This window comes from Notolepis coatsorum (assembly GCF_963971535.1).
Source record: "Notolepis coatsorum genome assembly, chromosome: 9".
Classification (NCBI taxonomy): domain Eukaryota; kingdom Metazoa; phylum Chordata; class Actinopteri; order Aulopiformes; family Paralepididae; genus Notolepis; species Notolepis coatsorum.
In genome coordinates, this window is record NC_140173.1 from 64,940,009 (window position 1) to 64,965,109 (window position 25,101).

The following is a 25,101-nucleotide window of genomic DNA, read 5'->3' on the forward strand; positions in this document are numbered from 1 at the left end:
AGAGTAACAACAAGGTACAGGAGAGGCTAACAGGAGGTAGAGGAGAGAGGTAACACAAACTACAAGAGAGTAACAAGGTACAGGAGAGTAACAACAAGGTACAAGAGAGTAACAACAAGGTAAAGGAGAGTAACAACAAGGTAAAGGAGAGTAACAACAAGGTACAGGAGAGGCTAACATGAGGTAGAGGAGAGAGGTAACACAAACTACAAGAGAGTAACAAGGTACAGGAGAGTAACAACAAGGTACAGGAGAGGCTAACATGAGGTAGAGGAGAGAGGTAACACAAGCTACAAGAGAGTAACAAAGGGGCGCCCCAGTGGCGAACCACATAGCGCGCTCAGCCACGACACGGCCGACCCGGGTTCGATTCCCGAACCCGTCGTTATTTGCCGAATGTCTTCCCCCTACTCTGTCTCCCATTCATCCTCTGTCGCTATCTACTGGACTGCCCAGTAGAAATAAAGCGATAAAACGCCAAAAAATAAATCTTTAAAAATAAAAAAGAGAGTAACAAGGTACAGGAGAGTAACAACAAGGTACAGGAGAGGCTAACATGAGGTACAGGAGAGGTAACAAGGTACAGGAGAGGCTAACATGAGGTACAGGAGAGGTAACAAGGTACAGGAGAGGCTAACAGGAGGTAGAGGAGAGAGGTAACACAAGCTACAGGAGAGTAACAAGGTACAGGAGAGTAACAACAAGGTACAGGAGAGGCTAACATGAGGTAGAGGAGAGAGGTAACAAGGTACAGGAGAGGTAACAAAGTACAGGAGAGTAACAACAAGGTACAGGAGAGGCTAACATGAGGTAGAGGAGAGGTAACAAGGTACAGGAGAGTAACAACAAGGTACAGGAGAGAGGTAACAAGGTTTATTTGTCTTATATATTTATATTTAGATCTAGTTTTATTGCCTATATTTATGTATTTCTAGTACTATTACCCAGTGATGGGCAGTAGCTAGCTACAAGTAGCGACGCTACATAGCTTAACTACAATTCTCAGTAGCGTGATGGTAGCGTCGTACTTTTGAATCATGTAGCGTTTTCTGTAGCGGAGCTATTTATAGAACGAAGTAGTGACGTAGCGATGAGGAAACGCTACAACGCTACTGGAGTGTCGGGAGAAACAGTCTAGACTATAAAGATTTGAGAGGAGAAAAAAAAATCCCTGTAGAAAACCCACTATGATTGGTTGGTTGGTTTAGATATGAGTATGACGACTCACGATTGGGTATGGTTAGGCCAAAACATTACGGGTAGGCCAATCAGAGGCAGGATAGGGCGGGACTCCAGCCCGCAAAACAAGAAGGGAAAATCGAAACGCAGACCACTGAATGAGAATGAATGGATGCAATTTACAATAACAGAACCAGTCCGCGCGAAATAATGGCAGAGGGATTTGATGTTTCCACTGATGGCATTGATGGCATCTCCATGGCCCTACCTGGACACGTTTATGAGTTTGACTGAAAAAACGCCTAAAACATATGTGTTTAGGTGTTTATTGTGTCAACCAAAAACGAAGATGCTCTCAACGTCCCACACGTCCAATACTAACTTGAGAACACATATTCAGGTGAGCTGATGAAAACCTTTACTGTCTTTACATAAACATTGTCAACTGTTCCCAAACAGCACACAAGTCAGTGCACTTATGGGGGTGGAGAAAAGAAAAAAATAGGGAAAAGATCACCTAGACCAGTGGTTCTCAACCTGTGGCCATGGAATGTTTTGTGAGTTACATATCTAGCAGCCAAGGATAGTATTGTTTGTCTAGCAGTGTCAAGCTTGAGTGTTATACTCTGAGTACATACTGTAGTAGTATAGACATATTAGCATAGTTGGTAGTAGTATATACCGTACTTTTCGCACTATAAGCCGCACCTGACTATAAGCCGCAGCAGCTAAATTGAATGACGTGTACATATATAAGCCGCACTGGACTATAAGCCGCAGGTGTTTTAATGTTTAATTACCATATGTAATTAGCATTGGGACACAATACTGTCGGACAAATAACAAGAATTAACTCATTTACAAGTTGTATTAAGTTTAGCAAATAAGGGAACAGATAAATAACATTTCAATGCAGTCAAAAAAGCAATATTTAGATTTTAACATTTTCGAGTTTGGTCACGTCGAGTCACATATAAGCCGCACCGTTATATAAGCCGCAGGGTCGAAAAATGGGGGGAAAAGCTGCGGCTTATAGTCCGAAAAGTACGGTACATGGTAGCATAATAGTAAAATGAAGTAAGACAGTTAAAATTCAGATATTGAAGAAGACATATATATATATGGGAAGTTTACAGTATTTACTGAAGGAGCGTACAATTTTGAAAGTTTTATAGAAGTTCTGTTTTGTTCTGGCTAACCTGACGGTGCACAGATGCGTGAGCAAACTGCTCAGGGAGGATGGAGGCGATGTGAAAGTTCCAATGCCGATTACCCCATGCTGCTTATTTCCGTACTTAAGAATGTATAAATGTTACATAGGATTTCGTTAATGTCTATTTTGTAGACAAATGTTTCTTGCACTTTTTCTTTGGCCAGGTTATTGTCATTTTGATACTGTGGTTTTAGTTGAAACAGTAGTTTATCCTGTGCTGAAAAGTCTCCATTCCAATAGAGAGAGTATATATTTGTGTTTATTTTATTATTGTTTCACTGCCTTTTATTTATTACGTTTCCACAGTTCTTTCCTCATGTTAAAAGGATGACACAAAAAGCCAGACCCCGAGGGCTTGTTTCAGTTTTATAATAAACAATCAAACTGAGCTATTTTTTTGCCTGCCTATTTGTTTGGTGTAAACTTGATCACAAAGTAAAAAAAAAAAAAATAGTGCCGATGTAGCTGCGATGTAGCTAGCTATTTTTGCCATGTTCTTGTAGTGTAGCTTGCTACATTTCTCTGGGGATAGCTTCCATTGTAGTTTAGCTATATTTAATCGAGAGTAACTTGTAGTGTAGCTTGCTACATTTTCCAAGTAGCTTGCCCATCACTGCTATTACCCTGCCTGTACCTCCCCTCCCCCATGCTGCTATGACGCCTGAATTTCCCCAAGGGAATCAATTAATCTTACCATACCATACCATACATCCTGACACACACTGCTGGCTAGAAGGCCCACATACATACCATACCATACCATACCATACCATACCATACCATACCTTACCATACCATACCATACCATTGATTGATTGATTGATTGAAAAGTTTATTAACAGATTGCAGAATGGGTACAGTACAGTACAGCTCAATACATACAATTGTTAAGAGGATGCAGACCTGAGAAAGACTTTCGTCTTGTTTCCATCAGGGTCCCCCATTTTCAATTCATCATATGACACACATGACATACAGATAGACAGTACTGCTACATCTATACATTTATGACATACCAGATTTTCAAATACAGTACTGTTTGTGATACTAAAAAAATCCAGAAGAAGAGTATATACATTTGACATAGAAACTGTGCATTGGGGGGCGGCTAGGTGGTGTAGTGGTCTAAGGCACTCGCCACCAGTGTGGAGACGCTAGGATTCGCGTGTTCGAATCCAGCTCTCCACATTGTTTTTCAGTTTGGCTGGTCGTCCGCAGTAATACACATTGGCCGTATTACGGGGAGGGAAAACTGAAGGGTGGGGATCGAACGTTGTGAACAAGCGACTCCTACAAGTCGGTTGGTGCGCCTGCGCAGTAGAATCAGGAAGTGTCGGGGGCAGCGTGAGCCTCCCACGCGTTACTCCTCGACACTGAGAGGTCGAGCTGCGCAGGTGAAAAGATGCGACTGCTGTTACCTCAAGTACCGGAGGGGACTTGTGCTATGTATGACTTAGTCCTCACTGCAGCCGGCTTGTGGGAGGCAAGAAACAGCGTTCGTGACAGGGGAGGGTTGAATTGGATGATACGAAATTGGGATGGGAGAAAATATAGAAAATGGGAGAAAAAGTGGATCAAAAAAAAAAAGAAACTGTGCATTGGGGGAGGTTGGGTAGGTGGGGTGGGGCTGTACATTGGAGGTGGGGGGGGGGGGGGGGGGGTTGGGTAGGGGGGGGGGACACTGTACATTGGAATACTGACATACATTTGACATGGAAACTGTACATTGGAGGAGGTTGGGTAGGTGTTGGGTTGGGTGGGGCTGTACATTGGAATACTGACAAAGCCATGCTTGGTCTTTATTGTACAACTGGGTTAGGACATTTGTAGGGGCCAGTTTTGAATTGCAGTCTCCCGTAGGTGTTCTTTGAGAGTGTTTTTGAAGGTGGGTAGTGATTTACATTCCTTTACAGCTTTGGGTAGGGCGTTCCACATTGTTGTGGCATAATTGCGAAACGTGTTTAGTCCCTTGTTTGTGCCGAATCTGGGTTTTACATGATTTGTGGAGCTCCCTCTGGTGTTGTGATCGTGGTATTCACTGACCTTTGGGAAGTATTTTGACATGTACATGGGTACCTTGGTCGTGTAGTGTATCTTGTAGACCAGGCCCATTGCAAGTTGCTGTACTCTGTCGTCTACTCTAAGCCATCCTAGGTTGGCAAAGTGTGCAGGGGTGAGGTGGGTTCTAGGAGTCAGGTCAAGCAGTAGTCTGACTAGTTTGTTTTGAGATGTTTGTAATTTGGTTTTTAGTGCCTTTGAGGTGCTTTGGTACCATGAGGTGCAAGCATAGTCGTAGTACCCTTGAATGAGTGCTCCTGCCAGAGTCTTCAGGGTATTCTTGTTTACCAGGGAGGAGATCCGGTACAAGAATCGAGTTCGTTGATTGACTTTTTTTATTACATTGGATGCCATTTTGTCACAGGAAAGATTAGCCTCTAGGATGGAACCCAGGTAGGTAATTTCATCTTTCCTTGTGACAATATTGTCACCCACTGTAACTGAGAAGCCGTCTGTTTTGCTGAGTTTGTTATTTGAACCGAAGAGAATGGACTCTGTTTTGCCCATGTGTAATGATAGTTTGTTGTCGGCGAGCCATATGCAGATTTTGCCTAGTTCCGAGCTGAGGGTTTTTTCAACCTGTAATTTGTTCTTGTCAGAGACCAGCAGGGCTGAGTCGTCCGCAAACAGGAACAAGTTGCAGTCACAAGCTGACGACATGTCATTTGCATAAATTAGGAACAGTAGTGGTCCTAGTATGCTTCCTTGTGGAACACCACAGTTCACTGTGAGGGGGGGGGATAGGGTACCGTTTACCTCCACCATCTGTTCTCTCCCCTCCAGGTAGGATTGTATCCAGCTCACTGATAAACTATCAAAACCAATTGCTTTTAGCTTGTCAATCAGAATGGTGTGATTGACAGTGTCGAAGGCCTTTTGTAGGTCTAGCATGACCATGCCGCAGTATTTGCCCGCGTCCACCTCTTGCTTGATGTGGTCGTTCAAATAGAGAAGGCATGTGTCAGTGGAGTGGGATGTTCTGAAGCCAGATTGGAATTCGTAGATTAGATTTTTATCCGTAAGGTACTTTTCGACCTGTTCGTATACTATTTTTTCCATGACTTTCGAGATGGATGTAAGGATAGAAACAGGGCGGTAGTTGCCTGGGTCTAATTTGCTGCCCTTTTTGTGCAGGGGTGTTACTCTCGCTATTTTGAAGTCCTTGGGGACGTGTCCCTGTTTTATGGAGAGGTTTATTATGTGTGTGATGACTGGGGTGATGGCGGCTGCTGAGTCTCTGAGGAATTTGGAGGGGATGTTGTCATGGCCAGTGGCCTTGTTCGGTTGGAGGGCGCTCAGTTTATTGAGTACCTCATCTGTAGTTACCATTTCCAGTTTGAAATCGTCTTTGTGGACGCCTAGGTTCTTGTAGTATGCTACTATGTGTTCTACCCCATACTGCCCTGAGTGGGAGGGTAGTTTGTTTACCAGTGTTGTGGCTATGTTTGTGAAGAAAGTGTTTAAGTAATTGGCTACATCCAGTTTGTCTGTGATGAGCGTGTTGTCCGTCTTTATGTTTATGTTTGAGAACCTGGTTTTAAGTTTTTTACTGCAGCCTAGTTGATTATTGAGTAATTTCCAAAGTTCACGTGGTTTATTTTTGTTTTCCTCAGTTTTGTCATTGATGAAATTTTTTTTTGCAGTTTTTATCATGGAGTTTACGTCATTTCTTAGTCTGTTTCTTTCTAGTTTGAGTTCAGTCACGTGGGCTTGGAGTTCACTGCTCGTGCTTTTGGTAAGCTTTGACTGACTTTTATGAAATTCAGAGCATTTTTTGTCTCTGGCTTTCATAGCGGTCAGTATTTCAGTGTGCATCCACGGCTCAGCGCGATTTTTTACCCTGGTGGTTCTTAGGGGGGCCATGTTGTTTAGTATTGTTGAGAATTTGGTTTTGAAGCCAAGCCAGGTTTCTTCAACCAGTGTACCATTGAGTTCATCTGACCAGTCCAGGCTCTTCAGTTCAAGGTTAAAGGCCTCGCTAGAGTACGTTTTGAGGTCTCTAGATGTGACCATTTTGTGACAGCCAGCCTTTTGCTTTGGCTTTTTGCGGGAACAGAATATCATATAATGATCACTTAACCCGCATGCTATCACCCCTTTATTGGAGATCATGGACTTGTCGGAGGTCAGGATGAGGTCAATGGTAGTCTGGGTTGATTCACACACCCTTGTGGGTTGGGTGATTAGCTGGCTGAAACCGTGCAGATCAGAAAATCTACTGAAGGCCTTGAAGACGGGTGCTGCTTTACGTAGCATATCCGTGTTCCAGTCCCCAATAAGGATTTTTTCTACACCCTCCACCCCAGTTAAGCACCCATACCATACTTACACACACACACCAACTTTAGCATCACCTTCATTGACCTCAAACAATCAGCGCTCTGCAGACAGACATTGTCCTCCCCAAGGTTTTATATGCCATATGGTAGCATAATAACGTGTGTTGGTATTGGGACAGTATAGAATATGATAGAAATACTTTAATCATCCCGAGGGAAATTTGACACTACAAATCACTCACAGTAAACATTTAGACAAAGTCACGAATAAGAATAACAAAACAAATTGCCTAAGAAAAAGAATAGAATAGGCCTAAGAATAAGATAATGATAATAGAGTACGGACTAGTGTTGTCACGATACTGGAATTTCGACTTCGATACGATACCTTGAAAAGTATCGATACTTCGATACCATTTCGATACCAAAAAAAAAAAATATATATATATATATATATATATATCATTTTTATTGCAAATGCAGAACATGGTATTTTCTCAAGCAGACAGATGTAAACACTGTAATCTGTGTTGCATGTACCTCACAAACTGAACAGTTAGTAACAGTTTTTATTTAAAGATAACGAGAGCAAGCGAGAGAGAGAGAGAGAGAGAGAGAGAGAGAGAGAGGTATCGGTAGATAGATATCGGTAGATAGAGAGAGAGAGAGAGAGAGAGAGAGAGAGAGAGAGAGAGAGGTAGCGGTAGATAGAGAGAGAGAGAGAGCGAGAGAGAGAGAGAGAGAGAGGTAGCGGTAGATGGAGAGAGACAGAGAGAGAGAGAGAGAGAGGCTATGCTCGGAGCATTTTAGTAATGTTACATTTTCAACAAGATTGCTGCTATTTAAACACTTGGTGGAAACGGGGTAACGTTAACCTTATGTCGACTGTAGTATTGTATGACCTCGACATAACGTTTACACGTTAACGTTACTCCGTTTCCATGCAGTATTTATAACGGTGGCCAGCTAAGCTAAGGGAGCTAACTGCTAGCAGTAGCTAACGTTAGCTGGTAGCTGTAACGTTACAACGAATCAGCTGTTGATATTATGCGCCATCAGTAGACAACGTATCATGTATTAAACTAGAGTTAATGGTTTAATGCTTCAGTCACAGTGACGTTGAAAGAGCAGCTGTCACGAACCTCTTTAATTTCCTTATGGAGATCCGCGCTGGCACTGCTCTGTAACACCGCTTGCAAATAGCATTGGGGAAGCTTTAGCTTGTCCTTCGTTGTTTACTTCAAACCCGAAGTACCTCCAAACAGCACTTCTGCTGTTTTCTTTATCCACAAGCACAAGTTGCGGAGGCTCTGCATTTGCCATCATTTTCAGCTAAAAGCTCTTGTTTACAAATACAAACTGAAGACTGCTCTGTGAGGGGGAGGGCTGGACTCGGAGCAGGCGGAACAGCGCGTCAACAACTTGCTGTAGAACACTCGCCAGCTGGTACCGATACTGCAGAAAGTATCGGTATTTCGGGAAATGAGTATCGAAGCAGTTTTAAATATTCAGTATCGATATGTATCGATACTTCGATATTTTTGACAACACTAGTACGGACCGGGATTCACATTTCGTATGTTATGTATATACATTCTAGTATAAAATATATAGTAAAAAATATACAGTAAAAATATACAGAAGTCTACAGTAGGGCTGTCTTAAATACTTCGAAGCTTCGAAGCTTCGTTCGATGGCACAAGCTTCGAACATTAAAAAAAAATCGAAGTTAAAAAAAAAATAAAAAAAAAATTGTTTTTTTTTTAAATAAAGATTTTTCAAAAAAAAATTACTTCGATTTGTGTGTGTGTGTGTGAACTACCCATCCCAGTTAGGACAGCCGAATCCCGTCCAATCTTTCGCCGTCGACTAAAGACTCACTTCTTCAACCATTATCTGAAATGATAAAAAAAATTAAAAATAAATAAAAATCTAACCGTGACTAACCTTACTGTCATGCACTTGTCCTAATAAACTAACCTACACTGTAACACGCAACACTTTGATGAACATTGTTACTCAGCTGATAGAGTTGTACCCTTCTTGCTGTCTTGTCGTACAGAACTTGTAAGTCGCTTTGGATAAAAGCGTCAGCTAAATGACTAAATGTAAGTGTGTGTGTGTGTGTGTGTGTGTGTGTGTGTGTGTGTGTGTGTGTGTGTGCGCGCGCCTTGTAGAATTCCACACATAAGAAAGAAAGATACTGGGATGAATAAACAAAATAGGAAATAAAATGTAGAAATGCATGCAATACATAAATAAATATGAATCTCCATATATGAAATATAACATTTAGATAAGGTGCTACTGAGATGTTTTGGTGAGTTCTTTGTTTTTTTGTGGAAGTTGCCCTTCTTAAAAATGCACCCCTCTGTATTACTATTGAATGATGTTTTTGAGTTTGCAGTACATCCACAGCTAAAGAGATTGGTTTTATCGGGTATCACAGTAGCTAAAATATATACAAAAAAATGCATGAACATTCACTGATAATTGGTCTGTAGTGGAGTCTACAAGGTCTACATTGCCGGACCATGTAGAATCCGGACCTTGTAGACTGACATAATTCTGTGCATAGTTTAGTCTACACAGGCCATATTTCAAATAATCAAAATATTACTTCATTCATCTTAAACATTCTTGATTTGGGGGATTGGTAGTTCCCATGAAATCTGAAGTTGTTCAAACGACAACAGCGATCCACCTTGAATTAAATCACACCGCCGAGTGAAACCTTGTTGGACGCATCACAGTCACGAAAGGGGCTACTTAATTAATTAATCCAACCCACTTTATTTATAGAGCACATTTAAAAACAACAAAGTTTACGAAAGTGCTGTACAAGCCCCAAAAAAAAAATATATATATAAAAAAAATATTTTTTTTAAATTAAAAAAAAAAAAAATCGAAGCTTCGAATTAAAATCGAAGCTCGGCCCCGAAGCTTCGATTGCCAAAAAAAGCTTCGAAGGTCAGCCCTAGTCTACAGTAAGTGTAATATTGAACAGTGTTGTTTTAAAGTAAACGTCCAGGAAGATGGTAACTGTCACTCTGTGCTCAGTGATGCAGTGAGGCACAGTGATGCATTGTATAGTCTGATGGCTGTCGGAATGAAGGACTTCCTGTGCCGTTCAGTGCTACATCTTGAGAGTGTGAGCCTAGCACTGAACATGCTCCTCCTGTCACCAAGGCTGTGTATAGTGGGTGGGAGGGGTTGTCCCTGATGGCATGGAGCTTAGCAAGGCTCCTCCTCTCCGCCACCCTCGCTAGGGAGTCCAGCTCCACCCCAACCACGCTACTGGCCTTCCTGACCAGCTTATCCAGCCGGTTTGCGTCCCCTGCTCTCAGTCCGCTGCCCCAGCAGGTCACAGCGTACAAGAAGGCGCCCGCCACCCACCGACTCATAGAACATCCTCAACATCCTTGTACAGACGTTGAAGGACCTCAGCCTTCTGAGGAAGTAGAGTCGGCTCTGGCCCTTCTTGTAGAGTGCCTCTGCATGTTTTGACCCGTTCAGTTTGTTGTCGATGTGCACACCGAGGTATTTGTACACCTCAACCATGTCCACATCGACTCCCCTGATGGAAACGGGGGTCACAGCCGGTGCACTCCTCCTCCTCCTCCCCAGCTCCACAACCAGTTCCTTGGTCTTCGCCACATTTAGCTGCAGGTTTTTTTTTTATCGCACCATGTGACGACCAGTTCCTGGTATTCCCTCTCATCACCATCCTTTATACATCCCACTATCGCAGAGTCATCAGAAAACCTCTGAAGGTGGCAGGACTCTGACCGATAGTGGAAGTCGTTGGTGGTGTAGACGGTGAAGAGGAAGGGAGAGAGAACTATGCAGTATGGATCTCCACCAGGGGTCTGTACTGTACAGTACACTGGTGATCCTACAGGTGCTGAAAATAGCACAGTGAAAAGTGTCCAGGTCTCTTGTTGTGACACTTACCAGGGTGGTAATTGAAACGGTTCGCAAAGACCTAATAGCGAGACATTTTAGTCTTTTAACACACAGCTAAGACGGTGTAAATGAGGAGAGAGAGAGAGAGAGAGAGAGAGAGAGAGAGAGAGAGAGAATTACAGCAGGATTGAGTACACAGGCTGAGATCCAGATTCCTTTGAGGTTCCCACTTTGTCACTTCATAATGTGCTATCGACCGCTTTATGTAGCACACTTCCTGTTTCCCTGCTAACGCACACTGCTGGCTAGGAGGCCCACGTGTATCCTGACACACACACACACTGCTGCGTCAGCAGAGAAAGAGAGATGATGTGAGAGGAGATGGGGGTATATATAAACACCAATCAATAAGGAAATTACTCTCCATGTCACCTCCTTAAATAAAACCCGTGCTACGCGATTAGCCAGAACAGCCCGTCGCCACCGCAGTGCTTATTATTGGGTCGTCCTCGTTCTGAACGAGGCACGCTGCTCTCACGTGATTGTTTATTGTTTAAAAGGATCCCCCCATTACACTTCCTTATTTTTTATCGTTATTTTATTCCTATTTTCTAATGGTTGAGGCTATTTCTGCAGACCCCTCTCTGATTGGCCGAGCGCGCGCATGCGCATGAGCCGCGACAAGCTCCTCTAGCCAGGAGTCGAAACTCCGTTAAGCTCCAGAGAGAGAGGCTGAAAACCCACAGTTGTTGCCCGACGGATGGGAGCCGAATCCCGGATCCGAGTTTTCTGATGAATAGCCCCAAAACATGGAGGTTGCGAACGCAATTTATACGCATGGAAGTATTGATTACGCCATAACGAATCATTAAAAAAATATACCGTTAACTGGAATATGTTGTGTGTGCCTTTACACATATGTTGGATAGGATTATGTAATTGGTTTGTCATTAAAAACCAATAATAATCGCTTGCCGGCTTCGCTGTCTTACTAATAATAACTAATTCCTTGGTCAATAGAAGTCTCTGTGATACTTTCTGAATATGATTTGGGATCATCAAATGGGCAGGCCGCGAAATAACAACGTTACAATGTACAGTTTCTGACAGCTGGCTGTGTTGTGAAATGTGCATAACGTTATGAATAAACCGCAAAGTCACGCGAAATAACTTTATACGCGAATCTGGTAGTACATTTCCAATCAGAGAGGGGCTTCGCTCAACCAATCAGAGAGGGGTCTGCAGAAATGGAGCTCAACCAATCAGAGAGGGGTCTGCAGAAATGCGGCTACGAATTGTAGAGACGCGGGGAAAGGAGTGAAATAACCTCATTGATGACGTTCTTCCACAGCCACAGCCGTGCTGGAGAGTTTTCTTTTTGTGTTTTTTTGTTCTTTCTTTGCTTCTTTGTATCTAAATATTTGTGCATAATACAGATAGGTCTGATTGATACTATTACTTTTTTTAGTTTTTCTTTCCCAGTAGCAACTATGCTGTATGTTTGGATGTTTTGCAGATGTGTCTTCAAAAACCTCGATGTGGGGGGGCTGGTAACAATGATAATCTAAATACAGTAAAACATTGTAGACATCATTATCAACATCAGAATGTTTTGCTCACATATTTAAGTAGTGCATTCTCAGGTGGTATTTAAAAGACACTTTACTATTCAATTTACTTATGTTCAGTGGGCAGTTATTCCAATGATTGATGGAACGATAAACAACAGCCCTCTTTAAAGCATTTGATTTTGGACGTGGTAACATAATCTGTCCATCATCGGCTGACCTAGTAAAATAAGAATGATCCTGACTGCATCTGACAATTTGTTTGTATAAGAAAACCGGTTGAATGATGATCCTCATTCTGAATGAGCTGCTCTAACATGATGATCCTCATTACCCCCCCCCCCCCCCCCCCTTTTGTTCCCTCTTGCAGCTACGGAAGGTGGAAAGGGACAAAAAGACGATGGATCAGGAGATAGTGGAGCTCACTAACAAACTGCTGGATGCCAAGAACACCATCGATAAGCTGGAGGAGCTCAATGTGGGTGTTTTTCCCCCAGTTCTCTGTTCTGTTCATTAATGTGATGTTCTGTTGCCCTGCAGAAGCTAACCACAGTAACTAATGTTATCTTGTGACCAAGAGGGGTATAAAGAATTGCAGTAACCACAAAATCACAGGATAGTCAAAAGAAATTGTCAAAAGTTTGCGTATGGTTAGTTTATGCAGGGCAGTATAGTTACTGTGGTTAGTTTATGCAGGGCAGTATAGTTACTGTGGTTAGCTTCTGCAGGGCAGTATAGTTACTAGGGGTGGGACGATACATCGATCTAATTATCAATGATCCAATAGGATCGATGCAATGTAAAAAGATCGGTTCATATCGATACGCTTATTTAGAAAATCCTGTGGCGAGTCTAATTTACCAAGCGCAGCTCCGGCAGCTGGATTCGCGCAAGATCATCACGCGAGATGTGAAAACAAACTATCTGGTAGAATCAGGTTAGCGGGATGGCTATACACCATTCCTTTATGCCCACGTCGCGTTAAAGACCTAAACTAACGTTAGCTGCTTACGCTAACTAAGCTAAGCTAACCCTGCTCAGAGGCATAGAGAAAACAGCAGAGTTCCATTAGTGAGGAAAGGGGGGGGTTGGCCTCTCCCTCTCTCCATGTTCAATGATTTTAAGTAGCAAAACGTTACACTATAAAAACTAACTAGATAGTTGATGATAATACTAGTAGATACTAATACTAGATAGTTGATGTGCGGCACAGTGGTGTAGTGGTTAACACTGTCGCCTCACAGCAAGAAGGTCCAGGCTTCGATTCCCGCTTGGGGACCAGGTTTCCACGATGCCAGGCACCCAGGTTGGGTATCTCCCAGGCCTTTCTGTGTGGAGTTTGCATGTTCTCTCCGTGCTCGCCCCTTTAAAGAGGTCCTGCATTATTATTATTATTATTATTATAATAATGTCTGTGTGTGTGTGTGTATGTGTTAGCTTCTGTAGGGCAGTATAGTTACTGCGGTTAGCTTCTGTAGGGCAGTGTAGTTACTGCGGTTAACTTCTGCAGGGCAGTATAGTGACTGTGGTTAGCTTCTACAGGGCAGTATAGTGACTGTGGTTAGCTTATGTAGGGCAGTGTAGTTACTGCGGTTAGCTTCTACAGGGCAGTATAGTTACTGTGGTTAGCTTCTACAGGGCAGTATAGTTACTGTGGTTAGCTTCTACAGGGCAGTATAGTGACTGTTAGCTTCTGCAGGACAGTATAGTGACTGTGGTTAGCTTCTACAGGGCAGTATAGTGACTGTGGTTAGCTTCTACAGGGCAGTATAGTGACTGTGGTTAGCTTCTGCAGGGCAGTATAGTGACTGTGGTTAGCTTCTGCATGGCAGTATAGTGACTGTGGTTAGCTTCTGCAGGGCAGTATAGTGACTGTGGTTAGCTTCTACAGGGCAGTATAGTGACTGTGGTTAGCTTCTGCAGGACAGTATAGTGACTGGTTAGCTTCTGCAGAACAGTATAGTGACTGTGGTTAGCTTCTGCAGGGCAGTATAGTGACTGGTTAGCTTCTGCAGGACAGTATAGTGACTGTGGTTAGCTTCTGCAGGGCAGTATAGTGACTGCGGTTAGCTTCTGCAGGGCAGTATAGTGACTGTGGTTAGCTTCTACAGGGCAGTATAGTTACTGTGGTTAGCTTCTACAGGGCAGTATAGTTACTGTGGTTAGCTTCTGCAGGGAAGTATAGTTACTGTGGTTAGCTTATGTAGGGCAGTGTAGTTACTGTGGTTAGCTTCTACAGGGCAGTATAGTGACTGTGGTTAGCTTATGTAGGGCAGTGTAGTTACTGTGGTTAGCTTCTACAGGGCAGTATAGTGACTGTGGTTAGCTTCTACAGGGCAGTATAGTTACTGTGGTTAGCTTCTACAGGGCAGTATAGTGACTGTGGTTAGCTTATGTAGGGCAGTGTAGTTACTGCGGTTAGCTTCTACAGGGCAGTATAGTTACTGTGGTTAGCTTCTACAGGGCAGTATAGTTACTGTGGTTAGCTTCTACAGGGCAGTATAGTGACTGTTAGCTTCTGCAGGACAGTATAGTGACTGTGGTTAGCTTCTACAGGGCAGTATAGTGACTGTGGTTAGCTTCTACAGGGCAGTATAGTGACTGTGGTTAGCTTCTGCAGGGCAGTATAGTGACTGTGGTTAGCTTCTGCATGGCAGTATAGTGACTGTGGTTAGCTTCTGCAGGGCAGTATAGTGACTGTGGTTAGCTTCTACAGGGCAGTATAGTGACTGTGGTTAGCTTCTGCAGGACAGTATAGTGACTGTGGTTAGCTTCTGCAGAACAGTATAGTGACTGTGGTTAGCTTCTGCAGGGCAGTATAGTGACTGTGGTTAGCTTCTGCAGGACAGTATAGTGACTGTGGTTAGCTTCTGCAGGGCAGTATAGTGACTGCGGTTAGCTTCTGCAGGGCAGTATAGTGACTGTGGTTAGCTTCTACAGGGCAGTATAGTTACAGCTGTTAGCTTCTGCAGGGCAGTATAGTTACAGCTGTTAGCTTCTGCAGGGCAGTATAGTTACAGCTGTTAGCTTCTGCAGGGCAGTATAGTTACAGCTGTTAGCTTCTGCAGGGCAGTATAGTTTAGTTTAGTTTAGTTTATTCGGATCCCCATTAGCCATTGCCACAGGCATAGGCTACTATTACTGGGGTCCACACAAATCAATACAATACAATAAAATCAATACAATACAATTAATACAATACAATACAATAAAACAATACAATAGACCTCAATAACACCTAAAAATATTATATAATAAAATATCTAAGTTCACCTATCACACATAAAATATCTAAGTTCACCAATCACACATACCCATCTACTCAATCATGTTTCAAGGCATATATGTTCACTTAAAGCATAACAATACATCTCAATACAATATACAAATATATTAAAAATCTAAGTTCAACAATCACACATACCCATCTTCTCAATCACCCACTATGTTTACTTAACTGACAGTACCACTCTTTCTTATATGATTTTTAAGGTGTTTTTTAAATGTCTGTTTGTCTTCAACCCTAGTTAGTGCAGGTGGTAAGGAAGTATAGTATAGTGACTGTGGTTAGCTTCTATAGGGCAGTATAGTGACTGTGGTTAGCTTCTGCAGGGCAGTATAGTGACTGGTTAGCTTCTGCAGGGCAGTATAGTGACTGTTAGCTTCTGCAGGGCAGTATAGTGACTGTTGTTAGCTTCTGCAGGGCAGTATAGTTACTGCTGTTAGCTTCTGGAGGGCATTATAGTTACTGCTGTTAGCTTCTGCAGGGTAGTATAGTGACTGTGGTTAGCTTCTACAGGGCAGTATAGTGACTGTGGTTAGCTTCTACAGGGCAGTATAGTGACTGTGGTTAGCTTCTGCAGGGCAGTATAGTGACTGTGGTTAGCTTCTGCAGGGCAGTATAGTGACTGGTTAGCTTCTGCAGGGCAGTATAGTGACTGGTTAGCTTCTGCAGGGCAGTATAGTGACTGTTGTTAGCTTCTGCAGGGCAGTATAGTTACTGCTGTTAGCTTCTGGAGGGCAGTATAGTTACTGCTGTTAGCTTCTGCAGGGCAGTGTAGTCCTTCTAGAAACCTGTCACACACACCTTGCAGCTATCCTGCATTAGTACTACACCTTTCAGCTATCCTGCACAACCTTCCAAACAATTCCTCTCGGGGTGTAAAAACAGCAAAGCAGTCATGGAAAAGAAACGGTACAACAGTTTTCCTTTACTGTCCTCCGTTCAAGCCTTGTTAATATTCTGTGGTGTTTTTCAGTTTCTCCACAATTAACTGTTGCTGTAATTGAACTGCGGTAAGGCTTGACCTGCACAGCCAACTAATACAACATGTTTGACACAGTTGAAAAACAAGGAACTCGATTAATCTGAAGAACACTTCAATTAGCCACACTCACACGTAGCACCACTTTGAGAATCTTCTCAAGGGCACTTGTTTTGGTGACAGAAGTGGCACCGCCCGTGACAATAAAAACAAATTGACGCCCACCGGCGACCCCCTGCTGGCCGAGCATTCGCCGTACGGTGCAGGTTGGCTCTTAGCTGTGATTCTATCCACGTGGGAGGACTTGGTTAACAACTATAGGAAACTTAAAGTGGAATGCCACAGATTATATAATAGAACTATTTGAATAATTCAGATTGTTATTCCACCGACACAGTTCAGTCAGTGTTGTTGAAGTCTCTCTCTCGTACTGCTAGAAAACAGACGGATAATGATGTCACTGGGATGTAGAAATCTGGGGCTTCTCGATAGGCGTCTCTTTTGTGGGTAAAATGTCTTTGTGAGCTCTTGAGGTTTATAATACTGGTTTAGACCCGATAACAACACTATAGAATATAAACCACATCTGAGAGAGAGAAGTGTGTTCTAGCTTCAGGAGAGAGCGCTGCATTTACAACCACAGACGGACTCAACAGTCCATTGTGTTTTTTCAATAAATATTTCATTTTATATCTGTATTGTGGAAATATCGTTTTCTCACATTCTTTATCATTTCACAACCCTTGCTCTCACAATCCTGTGACACCGTTGGGGGACTCCCTCCCTCTCTCTCTCTCTTATCTCTCCTCTCTCTCTCTCTTCTCTCCTCTATCTCTCCTCTCTCCCTTCTCTCTCTCTCCTCTCTCCCTTGACTCTCTTCTCCCTCCCTCTCTCTTCTCTCTCTCTCCTCTCTCCCTCCCTCTCTCTCTCTCTCTCCTCTCATCTCTCTTCTCTCTGTCACATATGTTGTTACTTATAATTTAGATATATCACACATGTACAGAATAGGGATGCCCCGATCGATCGGCCAGCGATCGGTATCGGCCGATATTCAGTATAAATATGAGATTGGGGAATTCCGATAATGCTTTCTAGTCGCCGATTGCGAAAAAAACGATCGATGACGCGACAAACATGAGCCAATTCTCAGCGGAGTTGGTGTCATTGTTGCATGTTAACTAACTTAAACATGTCAGCGGTGTGGAACTATTACATAGTGTCTGAGACGGATGCAACAAATGCCATCTGCAATGTATGCCAGGATAAAATACCTCGTGGGGGAATCAATGTAAAAAGATTCAACACAACAAATTTAATAAAACACTTGAAGTCCCATCACCCAGAGGAGCATGGAGAGTTTGTTAAGCCTACCGCGGAGAGTACAAAGAAAAAGGCAGAGAAATAACCAAAACGGACGCTAGCGCAAACCACTTGAGAGAGCACCCATGCGTATAACAGTGATAGTCAGAAGGCTAAGGCGATCACAAGAAAAGCCATGGAATTCATAGGGCTGAACGACCAGCCATTAAGTGTAGTCGAGACGAGTACTCTCTCAGCTCCGCTACACTCTCCCAGCCGGTCGCTGAAAGAGACAACTAGCATTCCGTGAAGACCCGCCCTACTCTACTCAAACTGTGGGTGGGGGAATGTGATTGGACCAAAGCAGAGTAGACAGACACACAGACAGTGGAGCTGTCGGACATTCACAGACGCTGCTTGTAGTGGATATAGCGGAGAATTTCGGAGATAATGCATATGAAAAGTATAATTTGCTCAAAGTCCAGAGACAGTTGTGGTTCGGTCCGTATCTGGACCGGAGTCTAGACTTTGAGAATGCCTGTGTTGGGCCTACAGTATAATACTGCCAGCTGCTATAACAAAACCAAAAACGGCAGTGTATCGCCCAATATGGCTCATAGATGATCGGTGATCGGTATCGGTGGCAAAGAAACGTGATCGGGGCATCCCTAGTACAGAATTACATGTACATCTGACAGGGTTGCTGTGAACCCCAACCCAGTGTTAGATTATGGTGTTTTCAGCCTTTTGTTGATTGGTAATAATAATAATAATAATAAACTTTATTTGTATAGCACCTTTCATACAGAAACTGCAGCTCAAAGTGCTTCACAACAGAAAAAAGACAGGCATAAAATGAGCACATAAAGTGCAGACATATAAAATCACAGTTTTTCACATTAGGATCTAACATCCCAACAGGCCACCTTGTTTATGGTTCGATTCAGTTTTAAATAGACAATAATAAAAAGAGTAAGATCAAATAGACGGAGTAAAATAGTGCAGTGCAATAAAATAGTAGAGTAGAATAGATGAAATATATAATTTTTTTTACAGTGCAATAAAATAGTTCTGGATTACTGTTCAACAGTTCAAAGTCGTCTTTACCTTCTCTGTTTGGTATCCACAGTTTAAAACTTGACAGTCTTCCCTCCTGTTTTATACCCACTTTGACCCTTTAAACCACCCACCCAGGGCAAACCTCCCTCTCAGGGCGCAGTTCCCTCTCTCAGGGTGCAGTTCTAGGCCTGAGTCCTACACAGTTTAAAAGCCCAACAGTCTCTTGTTTGATTGGTATCAGCCTTCATCTGCTCTTCCGTGAAGTATCTGCATTGTGTTAATTTAGTCAATGAAAATTATGACTAAATATGGTCGTCAACGAAGCTTTTCCCCCTGACGACAACGAGACGTCACGTTAACACTTTGAGTGCCGTGGGTTAATTCACATTTAGTCCCTTGAATGCCACCATCGGCGTCAATGTTAACGTTAATATCGCCTAATCTATGTTTTAAATTATGTGTCTAATCTGCCCGTCGCTTATCAAAGAATCATTTTCCAGTCAGTGTTGTCAAGGCAGATTGGTTTTTTATCGCTTCATTTCCGTTTGAGAGCATTTTGAAAAGCACCCGTTTTCAGGTGAAAAACACCCTATTCTATGATAATCGCCTTTTACTGGAATATTCCAGAACGTTGATATTTGTCGGCCTATTTATGAATCGTTTTCAAATAAACGCTAGATGATCAATAGTATATGTGCACGCACGCACGTTTGAGCCGCACACTGATAATAGCTGCTTTCATTTCCTCATGGATTTTACAGTGAAACAGCTAGAGCACATATCACAAAAAAGCTTATATCTCTGTGAAAACGAGTCTGATTATCCTAACACTGATAACATAGATTTCTTACCTGACATCAGATGGTATCCAAATGGTATATTCCAATTCCTGATCACCATTCGGAAAAAAAAGTATATTGATCCAACGTGTGTACAGTATAACCCATGCTCGCCGCGGCTCAGAGGCTCCAGAATGAACTCTGGTAACTCCGGTTGCATCAGTGGACTGGGAAATGTGGACTGGAATATTTTTTCCCCCCATCCATTTTCATTGAGTCCATTCCAAACGGGTGATTTACCATCTGGGAGACGATAGGGGGCGCTTTTTTCACATCTGATCGCCGGCGGCCCCTGGATTTCCAACGGTAGGCTCGGGTGATGCAATATGATTTCAGATCGCTAAAAAAAATTAAATTAAAAAAAAATCAGAGAAAAGCCGTGACGTGGCTTTCAACGTCACAATCGTAAACCCGAGATTAGCCGTGAGTGGCACTCAAAGTGTTAATGGAGATCATAATGAAGATCATGTGACACTAACGTGACTAAATGATTCATGCAATGTCATTGACTAAAAACGACGACACACGTGCAGCATTTATGTTGCCTATGTGTGCAGCGCAAGTGCTTTGATTAATTTCCTCACGGCACGCACATTATTTGTTCTTAGCCAGCATTCTAGATAGCAGTAACTGCACACAGCATGGGTTTAATGGAACAATGGCGGGGCAACAGGGTCTCGGTGTAACCAATGTAACCGAGGAATAGTCCGCCTATACTTTCAAACTATAGTCAAATAAAATCACGGGAGAATTGATACCTGATCATCAACATAATGGTTTTATTCAGCTTCTTCCTTTTTCCACTCCCAAAACAAAACCACAAGAGGGCGCACAACTCCACCTAATAACGTCAGCATCAATAATAACATAGTGTAGCACCGAACAATAGGAGTCAGAGGCGGGGTGTCGAAAGACGATGCTAAACGTTTATTCAACATCAACTTCAATGTCAACACTCTGTTTACTTGCTAGCTAACAGGAACTCGTTTGCAGACAGGAAAGTAACAAACAATATTGTCCGTGCGGATGTTCCACCACAATAGAACACATTAAATAGCTTACATAAGTCTGACCAGCTAGCACTAACGTTAGCTTGTTTTTGTTTAGAAAAAGCTCACGGCAACTTATGAGGCTGTAACTGAGTGACGAGACTAAACAAAAAAGACTAAATCGAGACTAAACAAAAAACAAAAAGATTCAAACTAAAATGCTCAGACCTGTAGTTGACTAAAACTTGACTAAACTAAAAATAGATAAAGGTGACTAAAAATGCCCTCAGCTGTAGTCATCACCGGGCAATCAGGCAACTCTACAGGAAGGGGTGGGCAGTACCTGAGAAGGGGAAACAGAAAGGAGGATTACTAAAAGGTGAACACAGCACCATACTATATACAAATACAAAAAGACTTATACTAACCTGATGTTTAACATATTATTATAAATACAACAATAATAATATAATAATACGGAACATAAATACAATAATAATGAACAACCTACCTACGTAACACTTTCTCTCTATCTCTCTCTCTCCTCTCTCTCTCCCCCCCTCTCTCTCTCTCTCTCTCTCTCTCTCTCTCTGAACCCCTAGTTGAGACTCACTGGTCTAGTAGAAAATAACTAAACCTCTTGTTCTTGGCTCTTTACATTACACTGCTTTTTTTTGTCTAAGTTTCTTTCTTGAAAGCCTGCTATTGATTTTCATGATGTTTTCTCATTTTCCTTCTCTCTTTCTCTCCCTCCCCCTTTCTCTCCACATTTCTCTCCCTCTCTCTCTCTCTCTCTCTCCTCTCTCCCTCTCTTCTCTCCCTCCCTCTCTCTCTCTCTTCTATTCTCTGGTTGACAGGAACGCTACCGGCAAGATTGCAATTTGGCCGTGCAGCTGCTGAAGTGCAATAAGTCCCATTTCAGAAACCACAAGTTTGCAGACGTAAGTAGTAGAGCTGCTGCTCAGGCAGCTTAGGGGTGTGAGCGAGGAGGAGGAGGAGGAGGAGGAACGGGGGAGTTTGATCGAAGCCTTGTATAGAAAAAGCACTCCTTCCCACTTAGTGTGATTGCACCGCTGTATCCTCTGAGAGTGTTTTTCACTCCACGGTGACGCTCTGAGAGAGATTTTGAAAGTGCACATGGAGTCTAGCTCTTTCTCTTGGTTTTCTTTCTTCCTCCTTCATCTGAGTCATCCTCGACAGGAGGAGAAACCAAGTGAACACGGTCATGTAACCAGGTTTATTACAGTTGACTACAAATAAACTAAACTGGTTAGTTGGGGCGATGGGGCGGCTGGAGAAACATGGAAGGAGAGATAGAGAGGAGAGAGAGGAGAAATAGAGGAGAGGAGAGATAGATAGATAGAGGAGAGGAGAAATAGAGGAGAGATACAAAATACTTTAATGCCACACAACGATGGTTGGTGGTAATTGTTTTCGGTACAGTTTGTTAAAAGCACTGAATGAATGACTTTATTTGACAATATATAAAATAACATGTGACAGAAAATACTGCCAAGGATGAACACAAGAAAGCTCAGAGCTTATTTCCATTGTGGTCCTTGTAGGGGGGGTAGGGGAATGAGATCCTTAGACATGCATCATACAGACATGACATCACAACACATCACATATACCATTTACCATTTATATACATAACAGACGCATAAAAACATGTAAGGGTGCCTTTTAGCTGAGTGTCTGGGTTAATTATAGTCCCTTTTGAGCCATGTCTTTAGGCTGGACTTGAATCTAACAGCATTGATTACAATTTTCAGGTCACTGGGCAGACTGTTCCAAAAGACAGCTGCAGAATATAAAAATGACTCCTTCCCCATACAACTCCTGAATCTGACTGGCACAAAGTCAGTTGAGCTACGCCTAGTTGGGTATGCATGGTTGTCCCTGATTCGGTTGAAGTAGTTGTTGAAGTAAACTGGCACTACCCTGTGCATGATTCTGTGAACTAGGCACATCCCTATTTGGATGACTCTGTCTTCCACCTTTAGTCATCTCATGTTCTCAAAGTGTGATGGGTCAAGGTGAGTTTGGGCGGGTATCCTTAGTATTACCCTGATTAGCTTGTTTTGTGATGTCTGTAGTTTTATTTTTTGACTTTTGGGGGCGCTGTTGTACCAGGAGCCACACGCATAGTCATAGTGACACTGTAAGTGCTCCAGCAAGAATTTACATCGCTGACTGATCTAAAAAATTTGAGATTCTGGCTAGGTATCTAGTCCTGTTATTGATCTTTGTAAGTACTTGTTGAGCCATGCTTTCCCCTGATAAGCTGTTTTCCAGGACGCAACCAAGATATTTCACAGATGTTTTGTCGGTGAGAACAGTATCTCCTATTCTAATGTTAAAACCTGGGCGATTTTCTGAGCCTGACCTTTGACCCGAATAGGATGGACTCAGTCTTCCCCACATGGAGGGACAGCTTGTTGTAGCCTAGCCAGTCACTAACCTTCTCTAGTTCTGCACTCAATATCTGCTCAACCACTTGTTTGTCTTTATGAGACACTAGTAAGGCGACAGGTGAGACACTGCGACATCAACATGAAACATCAGACATCAAACGCCCCCCTCCCACCTCCCAATCCCCACAATAAAATACATAGATAAACAAATACATACAGGACAGTCACATATAACAGTGTCAGTCAGTGACGGATGATTGCCTGTCTGTGCAGGGGTGGGGTGTTTAGTGTTCGGACTGCTGTGGGGAAAAAACTGTTTGTGAAGCGTGTGTGTCTGGTTAAAATTGACATGTAGCGACCTGAGGGCATGCGCTGGAATATGTGGTGTGCTGGGTGGGAGGGATCGTTGACTATTTTATCAGAGCGGTTGACTGTGCGTGAGGCGTAGATGGAGTCCAGAGAAGGGAGGGGGCAGCCAATTATTTTGGAGGCTGTCTTGGTGATGCGTTGGAGTTTGTGTTTGGTGTGTTTGTCAGTGGAACCGTACCATACTGTGATGGATGAGGTGAGGATGCTTTGGATTATGGCGGTGTAGAATTGGACTGGATTAGAGTTGAGTTGCCTGAGGAAGTACAGGTGCTACTGGGCCTTTTTGATGATGGCAGTGGTGTTAATGTCCCATTTGAGTTTATTGCTGATGTGGGTGCCGAGGAACTTGAATGATTCCATTAGGGTTAGGGTTGGTCTGGGATGGTTATTGGGAGTATGTTTTTATTTTTTTGAAGTCCTGAAATCTATGGCAATTTCCATGATTTTGGAGGTGTTGAGCAGGAGGTTGTTGGTTGAGCATCACCTCACTGCTTTTTCCACCGCCTGCCGGTAAATGGACTCGTTGTTGTTGGAGATGAGGCCCAGGATGGTGGTGTCGTCGGCGTATTTGAAGGCCTTGACTGAACTGTCCAGGGGGGTGAACTGGTTTGTGTAGAGGGAGAAGAGCCAGGGGGAAAGGGACAGCGAGATGATTTATTGTTTACCTTGACTGTTTGGGTTCTATTGCTGAGGAAATTGAGGATCCAGGTTGGACATGGTTGGGTTGATGTCCATGTTGAAAGCTGAGCTGAAGTCAATAAACAGGATACAGGTGTGTAGGTGTTAGGGGTTTCCAGGTGCTGTAGAGTGTGGTGGAGTGCCAGGTTGATGGCATCCTCTACTAACCTGTTGGTCTGGTACGCAAACTGGTGTGGGAGGAGAGATGGAGGAGAGATAGAGGAGAGATAGAGGAGAGGAGCAGCTGATTTCTACCTGAGCTAGAAGAACCCAAGGCAGGACGTGATGTACTGCTTGCATTCAAGAAGCTCTGTTCTTTCTGATGTAAGCAAATACAGTGAAGCTGAAGCCATTCACTTAGCTAAAGCTGTCAGCATCATACATAGAGAGATGCTTGATCACAAGACAATGTTTTGAAGAAGAATCCGTTCCACCAACGCTTGTTCAGTTCATCTGCAATATTGAACATGGTGTAGATATCAAGTTACATTTGAGCTATGCCGGTGGGAGGCAACTCCTGACATGTTTTACCAAACTGAACAGGTTGTGGGCGAGGAGTCAGACAAAACAGTCAAACAACCTCTCTTGACACAGCCTTTTGAGGAACCCAATACATTTCTATGAGAAAATGTATCATTTAAAGATCCACATGGCGGGTGGCAGTCATCCTGAAAAAATGGCCGCCATCTTGAAATTTCAAGTAGCTGTGGGTGGCTTATTGTCAAGTGACCCACAGAGACTGCTCATACCAATTTTCATGCTTGTATCACCAAATAAACCATTATATCACTTAACTGCTCCACTAAGGTGTCGGCCATCTTGAAATTTCAAATGTATCTGACAATTTTCTTGTCAAGTGTAGCTAAGGGGCTACACAACCCGGACTGTATTGATATGTTAGATTAAACCACTAATGCAGAATATTAAATTAGCCAGACAGTATAGGTACACAAAATGGCGGACACTCTATTAACGGCGCGGGG

General features: G+C 42.9%; 1 protein-coding gene across 1 annotated transcript in view; it reads left to right on the forward strand.

Annotated features, from left to right (window-relative positions):
• The window catches only part of tjap1 (tight junction associated protein 1 (peripheral)), a gene marked incomplete at its 3' end in the record, with an annotated part of 199,719 nt that overhangs the window by 146,653 nt on the left and 27,965 nt on the right, over positions 1-25,101 (forward strand). The window contains exons 6-7 of the mRNA XM_084321291.1: positions 12,574-12,681; positions 21,512-21,595. Coding sequence (XP_084177417.1) covers positions 12,574-12,681; positions 21,512-21,595 — 192 coding nt within the window. The remainder of the gene's footprint in view (positions 1-12,573; positions 12,682-21,511; positions 21,596-25,101) is intronic.